This window comes from Sinohyriopsis cumingii, chromosome 3, assembly GCF_028554795.1.
Source record: "Sinohyriopsis cumingii isolate HCF-2022 chromosome 3, ASM2855479v2, whole genome shotgun sequence".
Classification (NCBI taxonomy): domain Eukaryota; kingdom Metazoa; phylum Mollusca; class Bivalvia; order Unionida; family Unionidae; genus Sinohyriopsis; species Sinohyriopsis cumingii.
Window position 1 is genome coordinate 96,102,775 of NC_142963.1, and position 24,208 is coordinate 96,126,982.

The following is a 24,208-nucleotide window of genomic DNA, read 5'->3' on the forward strand; positions in this document are numbered from 1 at the left end:
ATCATTTCCACAACGCACACATTTTGATTCACTATCATTATCGATGTTAATTATCGTGACTTACATCGCCTCGAGAGAGGTCTTCAAAACAATACGGGCGATCAGTTAGATGACAATTTTATAATACCTTGAAGACAATATAAAAGATCGGTAACAACAGGTATGTGTACTGGTTTGAATTACGACAACAAACAAGCCCTTTGTTTGTCACCTGTGCAAAAAATCACCCCCAACCCCCCCCCAAAAAGAAACAGAAACCAAACGAAAAGCGAGTAATTAATTACAAATAGATCTATCGAGATGATGAATCACCTACTTTTATCTACGTAAACAAGGAGCCAGTCCCTAAGCACTTAAAACACGCCGCCCAAACTGGTGGCGATTCAGTAACGTTCAGACAGAAACCTAAATGATTCTAAGTCATGGTCAGTCTAGGAGCAATAGCTGGTCTGGTCTTACTACTGCGTGGGACGTTTGCATTTAACTGTAAGTATATGTAAAGATTCCTTCATGACCTCGATATGGAGTTGAATTGCAGCCTGTAGAGTAGCAAATAGAATCGTTCTGTTACCTTTTTTTCTCGCCCTTGAAGAACGGCGTAAATTAGGCTCATAATTCTGTCAGTTCGTCAATCCGTTAATTTCGGCTTTTTATTGTATACATTTGAAGCAGTGCCATATTTTCGGTCTCTGTTTTAAGATTGATATTAGGTTTTGAACGGGAAATGTAAACATTTTCACGTGGATTATCCGTCAAGAATTGTTGACAAATTTCAGAACCAAAAACGGCCATAAGATAAAAGTCAATATCACGAGAAATTTTTTTTCTATCCCCGTTTTCGATGATATTATAGGTTTTGCCATGTCGGTTCGCCCGTGTGTCTGCTTACCGCACGTCTCATCTTGTGTCTGTTTATTTGTCAGTTTGTCTTTGTAGCAAGAATACAATCAACTCCGATTGGGGAAAAGGTAACCATGTTTGGTTTTATGTTCCACACAATGCTGAAGAGATAACAATACATTTGATGTGAGTGAAAAAAACAGTGGATAGACAAGGAGGTTAAAGTCAAAAGTCGCGCATTGAAACGTGTAGACATTTGCAGTAGTTGTGATATCTATTAGAGGTGCGCGGTATTACCGGTGTATCGGTTTACCCGGTTTTTCCTGTGTTACGTATCACGGTACTCTTTTACTGTACCGGTGTTTCGGTAGTTTCTGCCAATAAGGAATGTACTAAAATTCTAGAGTAATCTTGTTACGACTATCCCAAAATTAATGGTGAATGCTACAACTATAACAATATTAATGATCTTTTAATCACGTTTTTACACGTGTCACGTATGCCAATGCGGTGGCCAAATGGAATGTTGTTATATTCGGATAAAAGAAAGAAACAAACAAAAATACCCACCACCACCACCACATGTCATCATACATATTTTAACTCGTCTTAATCCCCAGCCCAAAGCAAGCATGTCAGTTTTGTTATTCAGATGTTAGTGTTTCTGAAAGTGGGATGTTTTTTCAATGTCATTAGGAGGAGAGATAAACGAATCAGACCCACACATTATATTAATTCGAGTTTCACGTCTAGTCCAGTGTGCTTGACTGGCGTAGAAATATGCCTCACCATATATGTCTGGAAGAGATTCCAACGAGACGATTCTCGTTAGATGAGACAGAGTTTAGCACAACCTAATTAGATAACGTCTTATCTTTATTCGAGAAAACCAGGAGAAAAACATGATTTAGTACATTATTAGAGCCATTATGAAACATAACAGTTTTTGAAAACAAAGATAAGATGTTATGTTCTGGATGTTTTTAGGGAAAAGTGCTATTTGTTGGAAAACAGGTGTGGTCGGGGATGCGTTAGCAGACATTGCACACCACTTATGTTCATTCTAATGATACTTTAAAAAACAAAATCTCTCTCTCTCTCTCTCTCTCTTACACACACACAAACACACACAAACATTTGTATACACACGCTCACATACACCCCAACGCACACACACGCACAAACATATTTTTGTGAATTGAATCCAAAATGGTCCAAAAAGTTCTATCATAGGTCCAAATGTATAGAGTTCCTATTGAATTCCAATGGTTTTCCACATAAATTCCAATACTGAGTGTGCTAATATGCCGTAGTACAGAATGTGATAATTTGTCAATGGCCTGGTATGTGGCGATGTGTTAACAGTCTTTGGATGTATCAAAACAATTTAATCCAAAATATACTTTACTGAATTCACCATTATTCCATTTTAGTCCATCAAGCGTTAATGATCACTTTGTAATTCCAGTGAATAATTATAAAACAAATCAACCCAAACTGAAATCAAAACACAACAATAAAATTGATTCCACTTATAATGTCAAGGAAGGAAGAAAACTATTAATAAATAAATAACTTAAAGAGGCAATATCTAAAAATTTATAAATAACATAACGTAGGAAGCACACACTAACACCTCGATTCTGTAGTCATTGAAGGGGTTAGCACAGGCATCCAGGATGTTGATTTTGAGAACTCAACATTGCCACTAACACTACCTGTACGCCAACTCGCATCGTTGGAGTTGTTTTTACGAAATTAGGTGATTGCCTATTCAAAACATCGATCATCAACATTATTTTATATTTGCCACTGACCATAGAACATACATCTGTCAAAAGTCCACTCTGAACCTAACTTGGTGTAATTTTCCAACATGTCTAGAATGTTTTCAATTTCTTTGTCGATTTCATCTTTAATAGCTTTGTACTAGTACCCACCGTGAATCCGCCGTGTTGTAATTATAAACCCACCCTTGTCTGATAACTTTAAATTAATTTAGTAGTAATAGAAGTAACCCTAGCGACAATGGAAAACCCCGTCAAAAAGGTCGTGGGCCAATCTGGCGACAAGGGGAATTAAACATGAGGAATTTAATGGACCACTCGAGCGACAATGAAAATTCCTTGTCAAAAAGATCATGAGCCACCATGGCGACAAGGGGCATTTTACATGGGAAATGTAAAATGGCGTGAATGGGGAACTGAGCATAGCGACAAGGGATTGGGCCACTTTAGCGTCAATGGCAATCCCAGTCAAAAAGGTCGCGGGCCACTTTGGCATCTAGGGGAATTTTACATCTGGAAATGTAACATGGAGTGAATTGGGAATTGAATATAGCGACAAGGGATTGGGCCACTTTAGCGTCAATGGGACCTTAACGTTAAAAATAGGTATATCAGAATTGGTTTCAATGAGAATTTAACATGGGAAAGGCACCTAGAGGTCAGTGGAAATTGAACATTGGTGACATCATGGGTTAATAGGGTCAACACTATTTATAGGGTGAAATGTGCTTGTAGGGGCAAATGGTTGATAGGGTCAAACATAGACATACAGAAACAAACAAATACACATCCAGACACACATAAAAGAGGACAGAGATCTTTCAAAGAAAGACTCATAGACAGAATAGATATGCCAATAAGAAAAGTCTATTTTATGAGTACAAAACATTTATTCAATTATATACATGGGCTTTCTGACCTGTGCTTTGGTCTAAGAACTGTCCATTTAATACATACGTGTATACATGTGGACATGGAACAAACATTTTCACATGTTATTTATTTCTTGGTTCTAGTAAACTACTTTTAAAAATTAAAGTTCATGCCTTCAAAAAAAAAAACTCACTTTATATACAACGTATAAGCATTTCATAAAAGAATGACACTGTTCATATTACAATTAAAATCCATTTTAAAAGAAAAAAAGCTAAAACAAAACAAGTAAGAAACAATAAAATAGGACAAGGTTAACGTTCTCTCTATATCAGTCACACACGTTGTTTAAAATCTGGTCAGCTACCACTTGTGTTCCAGCGTAGAGTTTTCCCTTCACGTACTCCCTTTCATTCGTAGAGATATCCCTTCACGTACTCCCTTTCATTCGTAGAGATTTCCCTTCACGTACTCCCTTTCATTCGTAGAGATTTCCCTTCACGTACTCCCTTTCATTCGTAGAGATTTCCCTTCACGTACTCCTTTTCATCTGTAGAACTGCTTTTATGTCCGTTGTGCTAGGTAAACTTATCGATAAGCAGATCAAGTGCAGTCATCATCTTCTTCCCATGGAGGTACAACGTATGCCATATGAATGGTCACTTTTCCATCGGTGATGTCAAATTTTTCTTTCAGCGCTTGCACGTCTTCAATAGCCCTCAATAGTTTGGAAGAAGTTAATTCTGCATGTGTACTAAACCCGAGACATGCAGAAGAGTTCAAACTGTCGTGATACATAGATAGGCTCAAACAACCTCGATCTTTGACTTGACACTGGCGTTTGAGTTCCTCTAACACTGAGTCAGGTAGGTCCGTAATGAAACTGGCTGCTTCCTTGGCTGGAAGGTCAAACGCGAAGTCTTTAAATTTTACCGTGTATGTGAATTGTCGTCCTAAATTTTCTCGAAGTCGCTGTCTGAGTCATTTGGATGCTAAAATACTCCTTTATGTTTACTGAATCCTTTCCCTTCTTGGACGCACATTGCTGTGACGGTGTGATGGTGGTGAACGAGGTCAATGATGTTTGTTCCTTTTCTTTTTTCATCTGCCTAGAGTGATTCATCTTTCTCGTCGCTTGTCCTCGCAATGAAGTGTCGTTCTTGATAGTCGTGGCCTTTTTATGCTGGGTGTACTTGATAACAGTTGCCGAGCGTTTTTACATGTTTGTGTGAAGGATAATTGCTACACGCTTTTCTCATTTACCATTGCGCTTTTGAAAATTTACGTTCAGGTATTTGTAATCGCTGTGCTATTTCACGAAGTAGTAACAGTAGCAGATGGAATAGCACGGTTTTGTTTATCCTCAGACATCTCTAATAATGCAAGAATATCAGCTTTTCTTGCACTTCGTGGTATTTGCACCCTACTCTCAGGTGCAGTTTGTTTCAGTTGTTGTACGGTTGTTGTAATCGCCACCACTGTTTTATAATCATTCGATGATTGATTTTCTTGGACAGGAAGCGGATCCAGTGCATCTTTGAGTCTCAATTATTCAAGTATATCAGCTTATTTGTTTTCATTTTCATTTAAAAAGAGCAGAAACTGTAATCGCTTCAGTCTTATCTATTATTTAATTTATTTCTGTTTCAACAGTGTCAGGTGTTTTGCAATCACATGTGTTTGTGCAGTCACATGTATTGATTCAATTATTGATGAATGTTCCAATATTTGCCTACGCTGGATAATATTCATGAACAGATCCACATGGCCGGCGAATTTGATAACGTGATTTGACTCCGATGTCACATTGAAGATATGGTCGAGCACCTAGATATGCGAGGAAATACGATTTATATTAATCATCACGGCATGTTACGCCACCTAAGTCATATTTTCAAAGGCAAGTGGGGCCCCGAGTGGCCGAGTGGTCTAAAGCGCTCTTCGTTACGGATCACTGCCATCTCACCTCTGTCTGCGGCGGTTCGAGTCTAAGATTCAGCCAATGTGGGTATGTGAGAAAGCTTGCCAGTAGCTTCTCGTGGGTCGGTGGTTCTTTCCGGGGTTTGCCCGGGTTCTTCCTCCACCATTAATACTGGCCGCCATGTATAGCCTATGGTGTGCTGAAAAATGGCGTTAAACCCCACAACAACAACAAAAAAAAATCAAAGGCACGTACCTTTGCTGTTATTACAGTCTACTGCAATCGAACTTTCTATATATATGTAAAGGTTTATCTAAATGGGCGTAAACACAAAAGAGACATATTCATTTGTCTTGATCTGAAATATTACACGAGGGTCTTGTAAAGAAGGCGGGATATCTGAATAATCAAGAACAAATAAATAAAAATTCCATTGGATGATGTGCCTTAAGGCGATGTCTACTGACGTCATGAGCCATCAAGCGCTTATCATAGCTCCAACCCGGACACTGCCGTTTGGAAACAGTAAATATATCATTTTTCAAAAATTTGGCATAGTTTGTGAATCTCATGTATTATTTTTGTATCATTAGACTCAAAGAGTGAATCTCGTTATAATCCTCCAGTGGTATTGTTTTCTTTACAAAAACATCGAGACCGCCTATAGTAAAAATTATAAATCATCCCTTTTCAACTAATTAATTGTGCCTATTTCAGGGTAATCATCGTGAAATTCCCTTACTGCATTAGGACGAAACATCTTTCATAGAGGCGAAACATCTTTCATAGCGGCGATGGGTGCCATTTACCCGCGGAATTCAGTTCCAATCTTCGTAGAGTACGAATAAAAAATTATCTAACCTGTATGATAATATTATATATATATATATATATATATATATATATATATATATATATATATATATATATATATATATATATAAAAGATTGAATGAAGAATGCAGGAAAAAGATGAAAAATAACATCATTATTGTGTTAACCACGGATTCATACTGTCTTATTCTTCAAAGGTTCAAAACCGTTAAACTAAACATGTCTTAACTGTAATTGTCGTCCCTGCTGTTGCATAACCTTTGTTGATCACTTTTTGCGGGTGAATAAGAACGTGTTTTAGCATACAGTATCGTCTAATTTAGCTTTCTAAGGATTCTGATTGTCGTCGTTACTGCTGATGTTGAAAAGGGTTGTGGAACGTTGAATAATAATAATAATAATAATAATAATAACAATAATAATAATAATGATAATGATAATAGGAATATTAATAATAATGATAATATTAATTATTATTACTACTAGTACTACTACTACTATTATTATTCTGGGCATGGCAAATTGTAATGTTTTGCAATGTTAATAAAATATTGAAGTAAATCTCCTCAAAAAGCCGATTTCCCAGTTGGTAGGTAGTACGTCGCTTGTTCGAAACCATTCTTAGTCAGTCAGTGTTGGCTGCCCAATGTGTCCCTAGGAAAGGAAGACAGTTACCTCTCATTCCTTTGTGAGGATATAGTCATCAATGTGCTAACAGTGCTGTCAAAAGCAACCACTCAGTCAATTGTCATTCTGAGTCAGAAAACCCCAACTTCGTGTAATTTCATCAAAATGGTGAAACTGAGCACCTAAGCCAGATGAAGTAGAGCGCCACGTCCATGAAGGTCAGGTCTGTATAGGCGTAGACTGCTATCCAAAAGATCGTAGAAAATTGTAGACTGGTGCCCCGGCCAACCTCAGCGCTCAGCAGCTAAGGCGTTATTAATGCCGGTGCACTGGCTCTAGAGCTAGAAATTATAGCCATGCTGGCAGCGGCCAGATGACCAGCTGAGTCCACATCATTGATTCAACCGATGGAACAAATCATCATTGCTAACTTCAAGAAGCAAGACCGATCACTAGTGTTGCATCAAGTTGTTAACATCAATGACAATGGAAGTGAAGGGCGTGCTGCAGAATTGATGAGAGAAAAAATAATGAGTTTACTGGATGTCTTGCATCTACAGCGAGAGAGGCGTGGAATCGAATTCTGTCGTTATTTTGTATGTCCCTATTTTGGGGGATATTTTAAACCTGACCATTTCCGTTCGTCCACGTGTCCGTCCCTTTTTTCCGTGGGAATGCTCATTTTGTTCATTTGTCAGTTGTTTGCATATCGTGAGCACCATCAAGACATACTGAGAGAAGGGGTCATGTTTGGCTTTCTTTATTAAAATGATGAGCAGGTGACGACAAAGTTCTCGCTGAAACTGGGTACACAGGAAATGTGACCCAAAATGCGGATATTTGCGATGTCGCCGTCTATACCGTCTTTCTAGTTTGCTCGGGAAGGACGATGTTCTTTTAAAATTAAATAAAAGTAGCCGTTTCGATATTGAACACTAGATTCGTTGCGGACCCTTTAAATTTTATTTCACATCTGTTATTCAGAATTGTATCCGGATGGTAAATCTGTGGTTTATGTTAACTCAGTTTTATTCCTATAGATCACATGCGAGATTAATTTACTGTCGATCACTTTTTCAAATTTACCAAATACCAACAGTTCATTGTTTTATTATTGAAATTTTGGTGTTTATGAAAGATGGTGTTTTTAAAGGCATTAAAATGATTACCAAGCAAAAGAAACATAAAGGAACGATATACATGCTTTGTTCAGATCGTATGTGCTTGACTGGTGCAGAAATATTTCACATCGTCATCTCTCTAGAAGATATTCTACGTGACGAAGGTCTCGTTATATAAGTCAGATGTTAACACAACATCAGTAAACTATATTTCATGTCTGTATTTGACATAATTAACCCCATACATTCTAAATAATGTAGTAAGGCCGATCAAAAAGTGGATTTTGCGCATGAATATAAAAATATATAATATGCATACATTAAACTACAGCATATTACTATCTTACCAGTTCTAAGTAAATGTGTGAAACTGGTTTGCAAATTATTTCACTGATTTTAAGAACAGAACACTTCATTTGTTAGATTATAAACAATAAACGGATGCAGCTAAAAACTAAATTTCCATATTTTATACTGGTTTTTGTTGTAGATATGATTTAGATATAGCTATATAAAAGTGAAAGCCATTGACCGAAACAACTTCCTTAGAAACAAAGTTGTGACTGTATCCCTCGCACAGCAACATACCACCCACATGCTAAACATAGAACAAAATGTTCAGAGAGGCTAGCACATTATTGAAACGCCTCCATGCCTGAGGGAGTTTAAAAAAAAAAAAAAAAAAAAAAAAAAAAACCAAATGCCACCCCCCACCTAAGGTCGTTTATCAATGACCAAAAATTTCCAAAACCACCTTGTGGGGGCCTAGTTGAACTGAAATTTATGTTTTTGTATGTGTGTGTTTCGAATTTTTAACGAAGCTTTAACAATGTCCAGTCATATGGCTACGATGTCTGCAGTGTGGCAGTTTATAGCGATTTAAAGCACTGGTGCATCATGCTGCAGACACGTAGCATCATGTCCCACCTTATCACATTATCCTGACAAAAATCACACCATCCCTCCTAATGCTGAGCGCCAAACGAGGCAGCTGCAAGTGTCATTTTTATAAATCTTTGTTATGACTCGGCTGGGGTTCGAACCAAGGCGTAATCTCTAATCACTTAGGCCACCGGAGCGGTCTTAAACTGAAGAGTACGATTGTAGGAACATACCGAAGTAAAGATCGACGTTGTCGAATTTGAAGACAAATGACCACTATTTTAAGAGTTCAGCAACAGGAGTTGCTTACAATTTCAGTCAAAAGTTAGGATTTGTCAATACAAACGTCGTTTACATCCTGACGTGCAATATTTTTTCATCCAATTTGTTGGTAAAACAGTGATTTTCTGAAAAGAATGAACAATTAGTAAAGACGTATCAGAAACAAGGTCAACAGAAAACTCAACAACCGCTTCGATTCATCCGGACATATTGTACCATCTTGCCAAATGCTGACAATTGAGTGAAATCGCAGATCGACTGACGATGGGCTTAAACTAAAACTTCAAATTCAAAAGTGTTTTGTTTAACCGAACTTATTCAGTAGTAGTAGTAGTAGTAGTAATAGTATATTTACTTCACTCTACCACCTTCCTTGTAATGTAAATACACTCAATTCTTTGTTTATTGCAGCAAGAATTATATAGCCAAAATGTAAAACTAAAAGCGAAATATAAGCACCGCAACAGATGCATCGTAGGAAATCCAGTCTTCTTAGACTGACTTCGCCAACCAGATCGAGTGATGCAGTATAATGTTATTTTGCCCATAAATTAAATCAAAAAGTCGATTGCCTTATTCACAGATAACAGATAAATCTCTAGACATCTTGCTATTTCTTGATATTTTTGTTCATTTTATTTAGTTTAGGCCTATGAATTATTCTGGATAGTTTTTCTTTGTTGGATCAAAATGTAACGATGTTAACTGTTACTATTAGCAAGAAGTAGAAATATCGACATCCGTTGTGTTTTAGTCGCGTTCGCAAAACTAAACTAGTATTCATTGAGCAAATATATAAATTACGAATAGATTAAAATAATGATTTGAAAACGCATCCTCCAAATCATACTACTTTAAGGTCAGCAACTACAAATTTAATTTAAACCTTGAAATGAAAGACCCGAAAAACAATAAGTTGGTATTGAAAAGTTTTCATCGATTTACCAAAATCGTAAATTTTGACAACTGAGTTGCTAATCTAACTAGAACAGCGTTTAGGAAGACAATGATAAATAAACCAAAATGCATTAGAGAGAATTCGCATAATCATGGCCGTTCAAAGTAGTGCCTTGTAATCGTTAGACGATGTTTAGAAAACTATTGTTACTGTTGGAGACAACACATGACTTAGACATCATAAAACGTTTAAGAAGTGGCCTTACACGTTCACTTATGATAATAAAACGCAAGAACTGTCAAAATTTCTTTTTTATCGTTTGTTTTCTTATTTAAATTAATTTTTGTTGTTGTTGTGTGTGTGTGAAAGAGAGAGAGAGAGAGAGAGAGAGAGAGAGATATCCGTCTTGGATATCGTTTTAATACTATTATTATTGAGATATTGCAGTATGTTTCAGACAAAGAGTAGTGCACATAAATCATAAACTCAGGAAAAGAAATGTGCCAACATTTGTATTAATGGCACTTAACTTATTAGTTTGAATTATAATGGAAATACACATTTTTGCACTAGTTACTACAATACAAGAATATGGTTGGTACTTTAGAAAAGTAGCAAGAGAAGACGCATGAATAATGGCATGTAATAAAGAGTAAAGGCACGTAACAACGAGTATTTGCATGTAACAAAGAGTAAAGGCACGTAACAACGAGTACTTGCATGTAACAAAGAGTAAAGGCACGTAACAACGAGTACTTGCATGTAACAAAGAGTAATGACATGTAGCAAAGAGCAATGGCATGTAACAACGAGTATTGGCATGCAACAACGAGTCATGGCGTGTAACAAAGAAAAATGTCATGTAACAAAGAGTAACGGCAAGAAACAAAGAGTAAGGCCATGTAACAAAGAGTAAGGCCATGTAACAAAGAGTAAGGGCATGTAGGAAAGAATAATGTTCAATTTCAAACTGTACCATCATCTCTATGGTGTCTCTTTTGAACTATGTATTTGTCAAAATAATGAAAGATTAATCTAAAGATTCTTAATTAAAAAATCTGATGGTATAACATTTTTGCTAAAACTAGCAGCTTAGTGGATTTTGTATGTCTTGTAATCTTCTGAATATATCTTGGAATTCAAGGAGAAAAGCATAAAGACCTAACAAGGCATTTCAATAGTAATTTACTTTTTGATTATTTTGAAACTTTTTTTAAACTAGTAAGATACATCCAGGGGATATGAAACATGTATTTTGCTTTGTCCTAGCGACATCTATTGGATTTCACGTTACCTCCTTTAGTATGTTTAGCCAACTAACCAATAGCGTAGTGCATTGTACATCGGCCGAAAACGGTGGTGACAATTGATCTAAATAGGATACTTTGTAAGTTTAATATCGAAAGTTTGACTATATATCAGAGTGAAGCCATTACAGTCTATTTGAGTGAAAGGTGTTTGTGCAAACACGGACCGGCACTGGTAAATTGCTTATTTATTAGTCCATTCAAGTTGTGTTCTCCCATTGTATCAATCAAGTTGGAACAGTGCTTAAATTTGAACAAATTAATTTTGATTGGATGCGGTTACGTGCTGTCGCAGCCAATGAAATTCACAGACCCGAGCACAGAAGTATCTGCTCGATATGCCAAGGTGTGGATAGGGTTATCGGAACCTTGGCTAGTGACGATGAAGTTTCTTATGGCAAGATCTTAAGGGACCACGAAGAGGATTAGTTGAATGAGACTATGCTGACAAATGAAACGTTCATAACGAGGCTTACAAAATATAAGTTATTGATTTTTAAATGGTTTATCCAGCGTTCTTATTTAATATGATCACATCAATACATAAATTGCCATTTACTGATTCACGATTCGAAACTGCCACATACAAAATGTAATGATAATACAAGTGTTTGCTTTTGCATGAAAAATATCGACACAGATATTTTGGTGTACGGCTTATATTAAGATATTCGATTACTAAAATGCTTACCAGTCGAAACAAAAGCTATCCCCAAAAAAAAAGAAAAAAAAAAAGAATCCTTCCGCTTTTCCATCTAGGGTTTTGGACAAATGAAATAAATTTTAGACAAATAAATATTTGACAAGTACAATAAATGAATGAATGAATAAATAAATAAATAAAAAAGAAAAGTTAATACAAATTAATTAGATGTAGACACCACAATAGAAGTTACATTAAAAGTCTGAGTAATAGAGCTTTTCTCAAATATAAAACAGTGATGGGGCAAGTTTTCAGTTTGCATCATTATTTAAACATAATATTTGTATTTAGATTTGTCCTAATATCATAATATGTTTTTGGGACAATATTTGTTATGTTTAACTTCAGTAACTTATTGAGCTTCAATGTTACTAAATCGTGTTGTCTCGTTTACATGACGATGTGATTCAAACAACTTTTCTAAATGGCGCTCTCCAGCTTTGACTACGTGCAGTCGAGGATTAAAAAAAGCAAGCTGGAGCTTTAAAAAGCGAAATATGTGCACTTTTTTTGGCCCTGATGGCTGGCCACATATATTACGCAAAGTGAAGGTTTCTATTTCTCGTGATGGAAAAGTCGATTGCACGCTTACAGAGATCATGGGATTGAAAGACATTCTGATTGGCGCTCACGATTTCTTATGATGGAGCCTCGAGTTCGTCAAGCTTCCACATCATGACCTTGATGGCATGTATTGGAAAGAAATATCTCGAGCTACTGACCTACAACAATATATTATACACTTTTAAAGGTTTAAGGATCTTCAGAAAATGCATATTTTTTATTGATAACTACACAATTTCATCATTGTTTTAATTCAAATTATAATCGATATTGTGTTTGGTGTCTGTAATATCGCAGCGAGATTCAAGCGTTAACCAAGCTTTTGTTTTCACTGGCTATTCGGTTAGTTAGGTGCAGAGCACCCCACATGTGACAAGGTGTCCATATGACTAGATCCGAGAGATTAGAGATGGATCAGAAACAAATATAAGAACCACACATTAATTACTTACTTTTTATAACACAAATTGACCTATAAAGCACGCATATCTACTTTTTCCATGCTGATCTGTGCTAATCGACCTCTCCTCAATGACCACCAAGAGTATCAATCCGCTCGTCCCCATCCGAAATATCAGCAGAAACAACTAACAAAACCAATCCTTCATTTTTATTCCATGATTAGAGTTCTAATCATTACACGAAACGTTTACGAAATTCACCACCGACTCAACTGACTAACGTTCATGGCGGTAGACACTTATACAAGGTGTTGCTAGAAACTATAATCATTTATTTCAACACATTGACACCACTGGCCGCTTTAAGTTTTGAAAATAAGAGTATATATTAAATAGATCAGGTGCACCGATTGACTATATTACACATTCTAAACCACATTTCGATGCATTGAACATCACACCTTTACGTTAGAAGACGTTATATCATAATGTATGACGTTATAGTGTCATATTTAACATGACTGATATCAAAAATATGTGGCTAATGAATACAACGTCACTGCTATATGGTAAAAGTATATATATATATAAACTTGAAGCAATTTGAGAAAAAGTCGCTTGCTTAAATCGACTGTATTCTCTCGCAGTTTAAAATTTTGTTATTATTCATCGAATGAGTACTTTTGTTTTTACAATATTCAAATTAATCACTTGTTTCTTGTATATAAAAAAACGTTTAAACCATGCCAAACGCATCACTCAAACCAATCGTGTAGATACAACTCAGGCATGCACATTTTTGGGGCACCTCGTTTTCGTTTCACTTCGATTTTTTTCGTCGATGGTTATGTCTTTCCACTGCATACCAATGAAAGCCGAAATGAGCCGCGTGATGCGGATTACACGAAAGGTAGTCTCGGTCTTCCTAGATTTTAACTGTATAAAGAATTTGTTTTTATAAGTCTTAGGAAAAACTCACCTTCCCCGCCGTTTCCACCCACCTTCATTTGTTTATATCAAGCATATACTTTTTGATGTCATCTCTTAAGAAAGTGTTGATATCTTTATGATTATGATATCATAATACAATTCAATTGATCTCACAATATTTGTTCTGCATGATATATATTTTACTTTGATCATCTTTGAATTGTAAAATGACATGCTTTGTTAAGCTTTTAATTTAATTTATCTTTAATCGATGCAAAAAGCGCCGTCTAATGCTACGTTTCAATTCGCGCCTCGTCCGCCCTGTTCTTCATCCACCCTCAACCCACTACCCTAGACTCATTCAATAAAAGCAATGAAAAATATAAACACAGATTTCAGAATGTACCATCATCACACAATTTGAATTTCTGTTGAATCAGTTTTACAAATGTCGCAATAGATTTGTAATTTTCTATTTTCTATTTTCAGCATTTTGGGCTTTCGGGGCACCGTGGGATCAATCTTACAGACAAATCTACACCAATGTACATAATACTTACCCAAGTAAGCTGTGTTAAAGATATTACATAAACTAATTATCAAAGAAATTGTGGATATAAACGTCACAAACAGTTAAAGAGTGAGAGTTTATAACTATTATTCCTTTTTCAGTATGAACTGACAAGGTAACTGCTGTATGATCCGCTTGCACAGCATTTTCAGTTTAAAGTATAACTGGTCAATAATTATATTTAAATTTTACATTTTTAATAATTACTATACTGAGCAGAACAGAACAGATTTGTATGGATTTGACGTGTGCAAAAAATGTAGATGGTCAAAATAACACATTCTTTATATACAATGCTCTTTTCTATAAATGATTGAATAAATGAATGAATAATGGCGATAAAAACCTGTGTGCTCATAAGTCCTCGGAGAGAGAGAGAGAGAGAGAGAGGATATTCTAAGTTGTCATTTACGTGGGTACTGTAGGGCTGTAAAATCTTTATTTTCTAAGAATATAAGTAGTTTGTAGGTGCTTAGTTTCTGGCAATAATAAGGTTTAATAAAAGATTTTTCAAAGTGACATGTACAGATAATAAGTTAAGTCAGGTTAAGTCAAAATTATATTGATCATCATCTTCTTTATCACACGAAGTTCACATATCCATTCATATCATTCTTTAAATATACATCTACTATTGTCGACATTTAAAGGGTGTGATGAAACCCTTGATTTACTTTCAGCCTTTATGTGGCTGGCATAAACAATTTTTCTAAGATAAGACATGGTTCCAACATATCTTTTATATCTTTATTCATGTAAGACATTTTCGAAGCAACTGCTGAACACCAGACCGAATGAATTGTCTTTTAGTCTTTCGTTAAAAATCTATATAAAGGTAGATATATGGAATGAATTAGGATAGTACCAGACTGAATTAGGGCAATACCAGACTAAATTAGAGTAATACCAGACTGAATTATGGTAATATCAGTCTGAAATGGGGTAATATCAGACTGAATTATGGTAATACCTGACTGAATTATAGTAATATCAGTCTGAAATAGGGTAATATCAGTCGTCTGAATTAGGGTAATATCAGACTGAATCAGGGTAATACCAGACCAAATTAGGGTAATACCAGACTGAATTAGAGTAATACGTTCCTAGTCCCACCTGTTCTCCCCGACCCTACAACCCTACATGCGTTTAGCCAGAGCAATGAAGGATATAAACATAGATTTCAAAATGTACCATAGCACAATTTGAATTTGTCTTGACTCAGTTTTACAAATGTAGCTATAAATTTGTAATGTTCGACTTTCTATTTTCAGCATTTGGGGCTTTCGGGACACCATGGGATGAATTTAACCGAAGAATCTACAACAATGTACCATCTATTTACCCAAGTAAGCTGTGATTAAGATATTATCTATTACTTATTATCAAAGAAATCCCAGATACACGCGTAAACGTCACCAACACTTAAAGAGTGAGAGTTCTATACTATTATCATTTTTGAAGTATTACGAACTGACAAAATAAATATTGTTTGATCCGCTTGCACCGTGTTTTTCGGTTAAAAAATTGAACTGATCAATAATTATAATAACCTTTTATATCTAATAATGACAAAATAAGTGAATTCTGTCAAAATATTAGTATTATCTATATTCACTGTAACCTTGTTTTACAGTGAAGGAATACACGCAGAATAGCCTAAGTATCCGTAATTTACGTACAGCCAATCAGGAAACGGATACCAGTTGCTTGGCAACATGACTCCGACTAATCCTTGATCATTACAACATAATATGATAAGCGTCTGTTTGACTGAATGGTGGAGAAATACTTTTATAATTAAACTGAAACATTTTTTTTCAGTTCGAAAATTTGTTATGCCAATATGTCTCGAAATCAAGGTTTGGGTGCTGCGCCATCTTGTTCTAGCCAGTACACTATACTCGGCACTCAAGAAAACAATAATTTTTCTTGTGTTTTCTTAAAATAAATATATTCTTTAGTTTACTGAAAATGACAAATGTGTCCCCCAAACAGGAACATATATGGATCTTAATCAATGGACGAAGTGGTAAGCATATTGAAAATGAAATCAATTTGGGTTGATAAAAGATGATGACAAGCTCTTTAAGCAAAATGGGGAGGGGGCTGAATGTGATTAGTGTCCGATCTGCTATGACCAAAGAATCTTAAAGAAGCACTGAAGCAGTTGTTGTTTTTGTTTACCCCGTTTCTGTTTAAAATTTAGACCGATGTATTTTTGATCAATATCACTTATCAAAAGGTGCGATTGTACGTATGTATTTATATGAGAGAGATTTAAAGACTGCAAAATTGATAGACTAAATTAGATATGGCTGGTCTTGCACCTTGAACCACTGTGTCTAAAATACCACACTTTGATTTAACCAGTTTATGTTTTGCATATTTTATCGTTATTTGATTTCTCCGAAAAATATACATATCGTCTCAATAAAACCGACTTTTGACTATATTAAACACAAGATTTATAGGTTACTGGATTTGTATGGGAAAATATGAAGGAGTTTTGTTCGGAATAATACTGGACGACCATTGGGAGTAGATTATTATTTTGAGAAAACGATTTCATATTTTCCATTAAAAATTCAGCAGCCTTTTTATTATATACCCATTTTGCTATTCTAGCTACGGATTAATTATACAAAAATACACTAGAAGAAACATAGTAATTAAATTTATGATGTATTCTTATGTACGTGTTTAGGTTCGAATAAACAGTAACACAAGAAAGAGTGAAAAACAAAAAGCTTTGAAAAAATAGAATAATTTATTTCCCTGGAAAAAGTCTGTAAAAAAGGAAACAATATGAACTTACGATCTTATATAATCAATTACAAAAATAATCCAAGAATAATCCAAGAATACAATTTTAGTAGTCCTTATAACAAAAATGTTCTAATGATTTCAAGTTCGAGTCCCGACGAAGAATCCAAGATGGAATACGATGACTTATGCTGTAGTCTGTAGTGTTGAAGTCTACAGTTCCTTGTAAAAACAAGACTTACCACTCCGGTTTTGGAAATTTGAATAATCTTTTATAAAAACTGTCCTAGTTCAACAATTTCACATGAGCACACGTATTTTCCAGAAAAATAACAAAAATAATCCTTTTGAATACAAAAAATTTGAAATAACTCCAATGCAAGTAATTTGAAATAACTCCAAATAGTACAAATACAACTTCCAGTGTAACAGCCCAAATTCTAGTGAGAAATAACTCTCCAAAACAAAGATTATATCGTCTTCTAAAACGTAAAAAGAGGGTCACGTGACCATATTCTAGAACCTGGTAGAAATTAGGTACTTGTTAAAGATCACGTACACCATGTGTGACCCTGACGAAAACCAACAATTTTACTCTAAGAAATAAAAAATTGTTTGCATCTTTAACACGTAATCCCATCATGACATTAACAACAACCAATCATTTTGTTTAAAAAAAAGAACTTGTTTAAATGGTTGCTACTGATTTTGATACAAGGTCAGGATCTAGATCAACACCTGGTGTTTATAAAACGATCAGTCAAGGTCAAATTATTTTCTGGAAAAGGTGTCATCCCCAGTAAATAAATTTACATTACAATAGCATGTAATGAAAAATAAAAAATATTTTTTTTTTTAAAACTGACAAACAATTAAATTGAAATGAATATATATTAAATCAGATATAATTAAATCAAACAGACATAACAGTATTCAAAACTAAATATACAACCGCAGGTTCACCAAAACACAATAACAGTATTAATGCGCTTAAAGCACCACTCAGCGATTTTTGAAGTTCGTCGAGCGCTCGGCAGTAGTTTCAACAAGAACTGTCATTTTGGTCTGCTTGAAATTGAAATTTAGAGTCCTAATGCGAATGAATGCGCATTGCAATAACTTTTCCATTTGTTCTGGAATGGATGGATTGTTTTCGCTTATGTTGATAAAACTCAATCCTACTTTTCTGATTATGATAGACTGGGTTATTGGGTCATATCAGTGCACTAAGGAGAATGAAATTTCACTGGGAAATATACTAGAAATTCCAGTAAAGTTTTGGTGTGTATCAGGTTTTGCAGGACATACCATTCGGATTTGCAGAACTAACTAATGCATAAATGTAAATATATGTGTTACCATTTTGTTTACCAGTTAAGGAAGATATATGGTTATGCCCTGACACTTGCATCTCGCTGCTGGAGGGATCCCAGCTAGAACCTGTATCACGCAGCGTGTGTCATCTATCGTTAATTTATCGGAATAGTTACACGGGGACAATCACAAAGCAGCTGTTGTGTAACAGTCCATTTAGTCAGTGGAAATAATAGTTTTTCGTCGTCTTGGCTTATTGGCTATGAGACTTTTAGTTTCCTACCAAAACCTTCAATTACATTTTTTCTCGAGTCTAGTATTTTGATAGACTTGTCAAATGGTACGTCTCGGAAAGATATGCGATTACCCTTGACCTTAATATGCTTTTCTATGCTATATTTTTACCGAAGTAACTGCTTCACTGATCAAAACGGTATCTTCAATTACTGCATCTCTCATGTTTGTTGTTGACATTGCAAATATCACGTTCGTTTGTGCACTTGTTTGATAGTTTCGTTAGTGAACTCGTCCACATCGTTAACTTTATCATCTATACTTTCAAATGCACAAAACAGGTTGTTTAGTTCATTTACTAACGAATTCATCAATCAAAAACTAAAGTCTCTGCTCCAAGTGTGTACATGGTTTGTTTACAAAGTAGTTTCTAATACGCTGCACAAGTTTTAGGTAACCCGTGAGTGAAATATCGAGGTGTTCAGTATAGTAAAATACTGCACGATTCTGCCAATGTAAATTTAACAGAGACAAAAACGACCATATAATGAGAACTTATACCGGTGTTTCTGTCTTTTTGTAAAAGAAGTCATAATTGCAGTTTGGAAACAAGTTGTACCAACCTAAAATCTGAGCATTTTCCAATACACTCACCGCTTCAAGACAGCGTATCCATAATTATATTAAGTCTGTTTGTCAAAATGATTGAAGTGTACGAAGACTTCCTATCGGATCGGGTACAAAAATGGTGACCATATGACAGAGAACTATCACAACTGCAGGGACTGTTTGATACGTGGCCAGACCAAGCACACATCATCTTGCAGTCAAGCATAAAAATGCAATCCATCATCATTGTTTGTCTTGCAGACGGCAACGGACATATAGTCATACCAAGATTAGCATTTCCAATTAATTACCCGTGTATGACATCTTGATATTGCTGGAAATCATAATAAAAAAATAAAAATGTAAAGTTTATGCAAATAAAGTAGTTACAAAAAAATAAAAATGATGAAAATACTATGTACATGTATTATTTGGGTAATTCAGATAGTGATAAACGGTTACCATCCTTTTGTTAATGAGCCTGAACAATAAATAACTCCTAGGAGTTTAAAAACCTTTCTCCGGTTTGATTACTTAACGTAATAAAGGCTATTAACATATCTCATGTCTAGATGAATCTGACCATTGCAGCTTTTGAAATCTAACTTACATTGTACAGCGTATATCTTCTTTAAAGTGATGAATAACAAAATTGACAGGAAAGATAGGCTTTGGTCTGATATAAGTAGACAGGTCACCTACCAAAAAATGAAAGAGCCGGGTTTTCTTTTATCTTCGGAAACTCAAAGAACTTTGCTAAAACACATACTTTAATTACTAATAATTTGTCTTTAATCACATCACAATAATTTCCGTGCCGCTCTAAGCAAAACCCTTTCTTTATATCGATCCCACCAAACACGGTACGATTGGAGAGGATTACCCGAATTTCTTAAACAGAAGGAGCGCAGAGCGCTCATGTAGTTATGTATAGACACTTAGAAAACCGATATTTATTATTATATCCCGCCGTCAAAGAGCTTAAACATAATGTAAGATTATTATTATTATTATTATTATAAATTGTATTTTCGTTCCACGATGTCAAGACATTGGTCACACACACACTGTGCAAAATATTTTTCTACACACACACACACACACACACACTGTGCAAAATATTTTTCAAGACGATTTTACATACTTTGTCGTTGTCTGAATGGTAGGTCATGATAAATGGTACCATTGCCAAAGCTAGTGGATTGGTGCAACGAGAGAATTTCATGATGTCCGAGAAAACACCAGCCATTGTGCCATCTCAAACATATCAACCGATGAGTCGTGGGTATTCGGCATGGGTTTTGCGTCAGTAATATTACTTGTGGAATAGATACAACATGCCAGAAACGGTGGGAAAAAGGAAAGGTTCTTAATATGTTAATATATGAAGTTTTGAAAAAACGCACATATAGTGTAAGATTATGGTGAATATTTGTGATTCTAATAAAGCAAGTGTTGTACTGACCGAGAACTGAAAAATCTCTATGCTGTACGAAATAATTTACCAGCCACACGGACTTTCGAAGTTCGAGGAATTTAGCAGCCACACGGAATTTGGAAGTTGGAGGAGTTCCCCAACCATGCGGACTTTGGAAGTTCAAGGATTATGCGTTGTCAACATTGGGAACTAGACTTCGATCTGATTCCGAAAACATACCCAGAATTTCGACGCATACTCGAAAACTACAATGTGGTGGACATTGAACCTGTAGATTCTCGAGACAATTTGTTTGGAAGACGGATTGAGGCCAAACGCCTTTTTGTTCGATGTTGCCCAATCTCAACGAAAACAGATCAAATATACCGATATGTTTTGTTTGTACCCTTCGGTCTGTAAATATGCTCAATTTCCGGTCACCAACATTTTGACAGGCACATCGTCTGACGACGGACTGGTAAAATGCAAAGTTCTTCTAGCACAAACTCGTGACCTCATCGTATTAAAAGAATACCGATAATTCAGTTGTGTCGTACTTGTGCTGAAACGTGTAATCAGCACTGAACGTAATTCAGTCACTGTGCCAAACCCTGGAGGTCATCGTCATTTTATAACACATCCTTTACATCAGAAGTTCAAGTGAAACGGATCCTTCCAGAATTACACCCGTCCTTTTACGGAGAGACAAGAATTAAGGAGAATATATATGTTCCATGCCTTTGCCTGGCCATTGTGATTTAAACACGCTCAAAGGAGAATGGCCAAAATATATGGATGAACCCACGCCTCAAATAGTAGCCAGATCATGTTTTGTATAAGTTGGGAAAGGTGACAAAGGACAATTTTTCAGTTGTGGCGCCAAACTTCATTGAACGGGAGAATACAGATACAGCTTACTTTGAACATTCCAGATGGTGTCCAGTCTGTAATTACACTACATTAGTGGGAATCAGTTATATCAGTCGATACATTAGAAAAGGAGTGGAGTCGATCTTAACCTTTTGAACTGAGAGAACGCATTTACCATAATTTTATACAGATTCAATTCAAACTTGAACTAAAAATACGTTCTAGAGTTTTAGCTGTTCCGATCTCAAGATTATAAGAAGGTTGATTCTGTCTAAGATCTATGACAGATACAAAACTCAACGTGGGTATAAGGATCTAGATGACATGAATCCTGGGTCCAGTGTGTACCAAAATCTTACGGAAAAGGATCTAGATGACATGAATCCTGGGCCCATTGTGTATCAAAATCTTACGGAAAAGGATCTAGATGACATGAATCCTGGGCCCAGTGTGTACCAAAATCTTACGGAAAAGGATCTAGATGACATGAATCCTGGGCCCAGTGTGTACCAAAATCCTACGGAAAAGGATCTAGATGACATGAATCCTGGGCCCAGTGTGTACCAAAATCTTACGGAAAAGGATCTAGATGACATGAATCCTGGGCCCAGTGTGTACCAAAATCTTACGGAAAAGGATCTAGATGACATGAATCCTGGGCCCAGTGTGTACCAAAATCTTACGGAAAAGGATCTAGATGACATGAATCCTGGGCCCAGTGTGTACCAAAATCTTCCGGAAAAGGATCTAGATGACATGAATCCTGGGCCCAGTGTGTACCAAAATCTTACGGAAAAGGATCTAGATGACATGAATCCTGGGCCCAGTGTGTACCAAAATCTTACGGAAAAGGATCTAGATGACATGAATCCTGGGCCCAGTGTGTACCAAAATCTTACGGAAAAGGATCTAGATGACATGAACCCTGGGCCCAACGTGTACCAAAATCTTACGGAAAAGGATCTAGATGACATGAATCCTGGGCCCAGCGTGTACCAAAATCTTACGGAAAAGGATCTAGATGACATGAATCTTGGGCCCAGTGTGTACCAAAATCTTACGGAAAAGGATCTAGATGACATGAATCCTGGGCCCAGTGTGTACCAAAATCTTACGGAAAAGGTCAATAATAAGGCTAAAGACTTAGAGGATTATTAAATAACTCTAGAAGAACTCATTTCAAAAGACGACACTACACCTTTAACAATGGAACAATAATTTGTATGTGTGTTAGTGGCTGTTTTTTCAGATTTCTTTTACCATGCAGACTTGGGCTCTGGGTGGCTGAGTGGTCTAAAACGCTCACCTTTACCGATCACTGCCATCTCACCTCTCTCCGCATGGGTTCGAGTCTCGGGTCCATGTCGGTATGTTAGAAAACTTGCCAGTAGCTTTCCGTGGGTCGGTGGTTCTTCCCGTGGTTATCCCTGATTCCTCATCCACCTTTTATACTGGCCGCTATGTACAGGCTCTTAGTTACTGAAAATTGTCATAATACCCACAACAACCACCTCGTAGATTCTTCTGTTATGTCTCACAATTTCATGAAAGGGCACCATTGCAGATACGACAAAACCTTTCTTTTCACGAGAAATTTGTTCTATTGAAACTCGTGTGATTAGTGTTGAATAATTCTCTACTCCAGCGTAAAGAAGTGATTGGTCGCACTTGTCTACAGCTAATCCTTACTAAGGATTGTGTTTCACTAGTGATGTACACAAATACTGCATGGAAAAGTATTGTATTCGAAGCACGGAGATAAGACGTAGCTAACTATGTTGTGTGTGAATGTTTACAGGAATACCCACCACCACTCCCACTGCAACAGCAGCAAAAACCCAGGTGGATAGTGCTGTAACTCAAAAATGAAGAAGAAAAAGAACAGCATGAAACAATAAGAAAGCCAAAACAACAAACAGTAACGAACTTTTAAAAACCTGTCCCACTTTGTTTTTTTTCTGTATTGTTTCTTTTGTTTCCGACAAAATGTCTTGTGTCATATGATTTATTCTCAAAATATTAAACAACTCTATAGTCATGGCTGCATCATCTGTTCTCATTGCGGTTGACAAAATATAGATCTTCAAACCTGGGAAGTACTTATCTTTACATTCCCTTTACCATGCTGATTGCTGAACTCAAAATCGAATTTCTCAATACATGATCGATGCTTAATAACGTATGTTTGATCTTCCACTACATCGCATTGTGTGGTGTAACAATACGTACAACTGGTAGAAAGATAAGGAGAATCCATTTAACAGGTATTTCTCGCTATTTTCAGTCAAACGTATATCATCATCTTCGATGGCGTGGTAGGGCAATATGGCGAATAGATTATACCTTTGTTTACATAAAATGGACTCCATCGAAATGCTAGTTATTATTTATATTACCCATTGCTTATTTTGTCAAAGCAAATCATATAGCATGACCTGTCTCAGTGCCCATTATGTGGTG

At 36.0% G+C, this 24,208-nt stretch overlaps 1 protein-coding gene across 1 annotated transcript in view; it reads left to right on the forward strand.

The window, feature by feature from the left end:
* Positions 1-366: 366 nt before the first annotated feature.
* LOC149803332 (uncharacterized) overlaps positions 367-24,208 on the forward strand; it is a 59,306-nt gene continuing 35,464 nt past the window's right edge. The window contains exons 1-3 of the mRNA XM_089953035.1: positions 367-486; positions 14,460-14,534; positions 15,813-15,887. Coding sequence (XP_089809161.1) covers positions 423-486; positions 14,460-14,534; positions 15,813-15,887 — 214 coding nt within the window. The 5' untranslated portion in view covers positions 367-422. The remainder of the gene's footprint in view (positions 487-14,459; positions 14,535-15,812; positions 15,888-24,208) is intronic.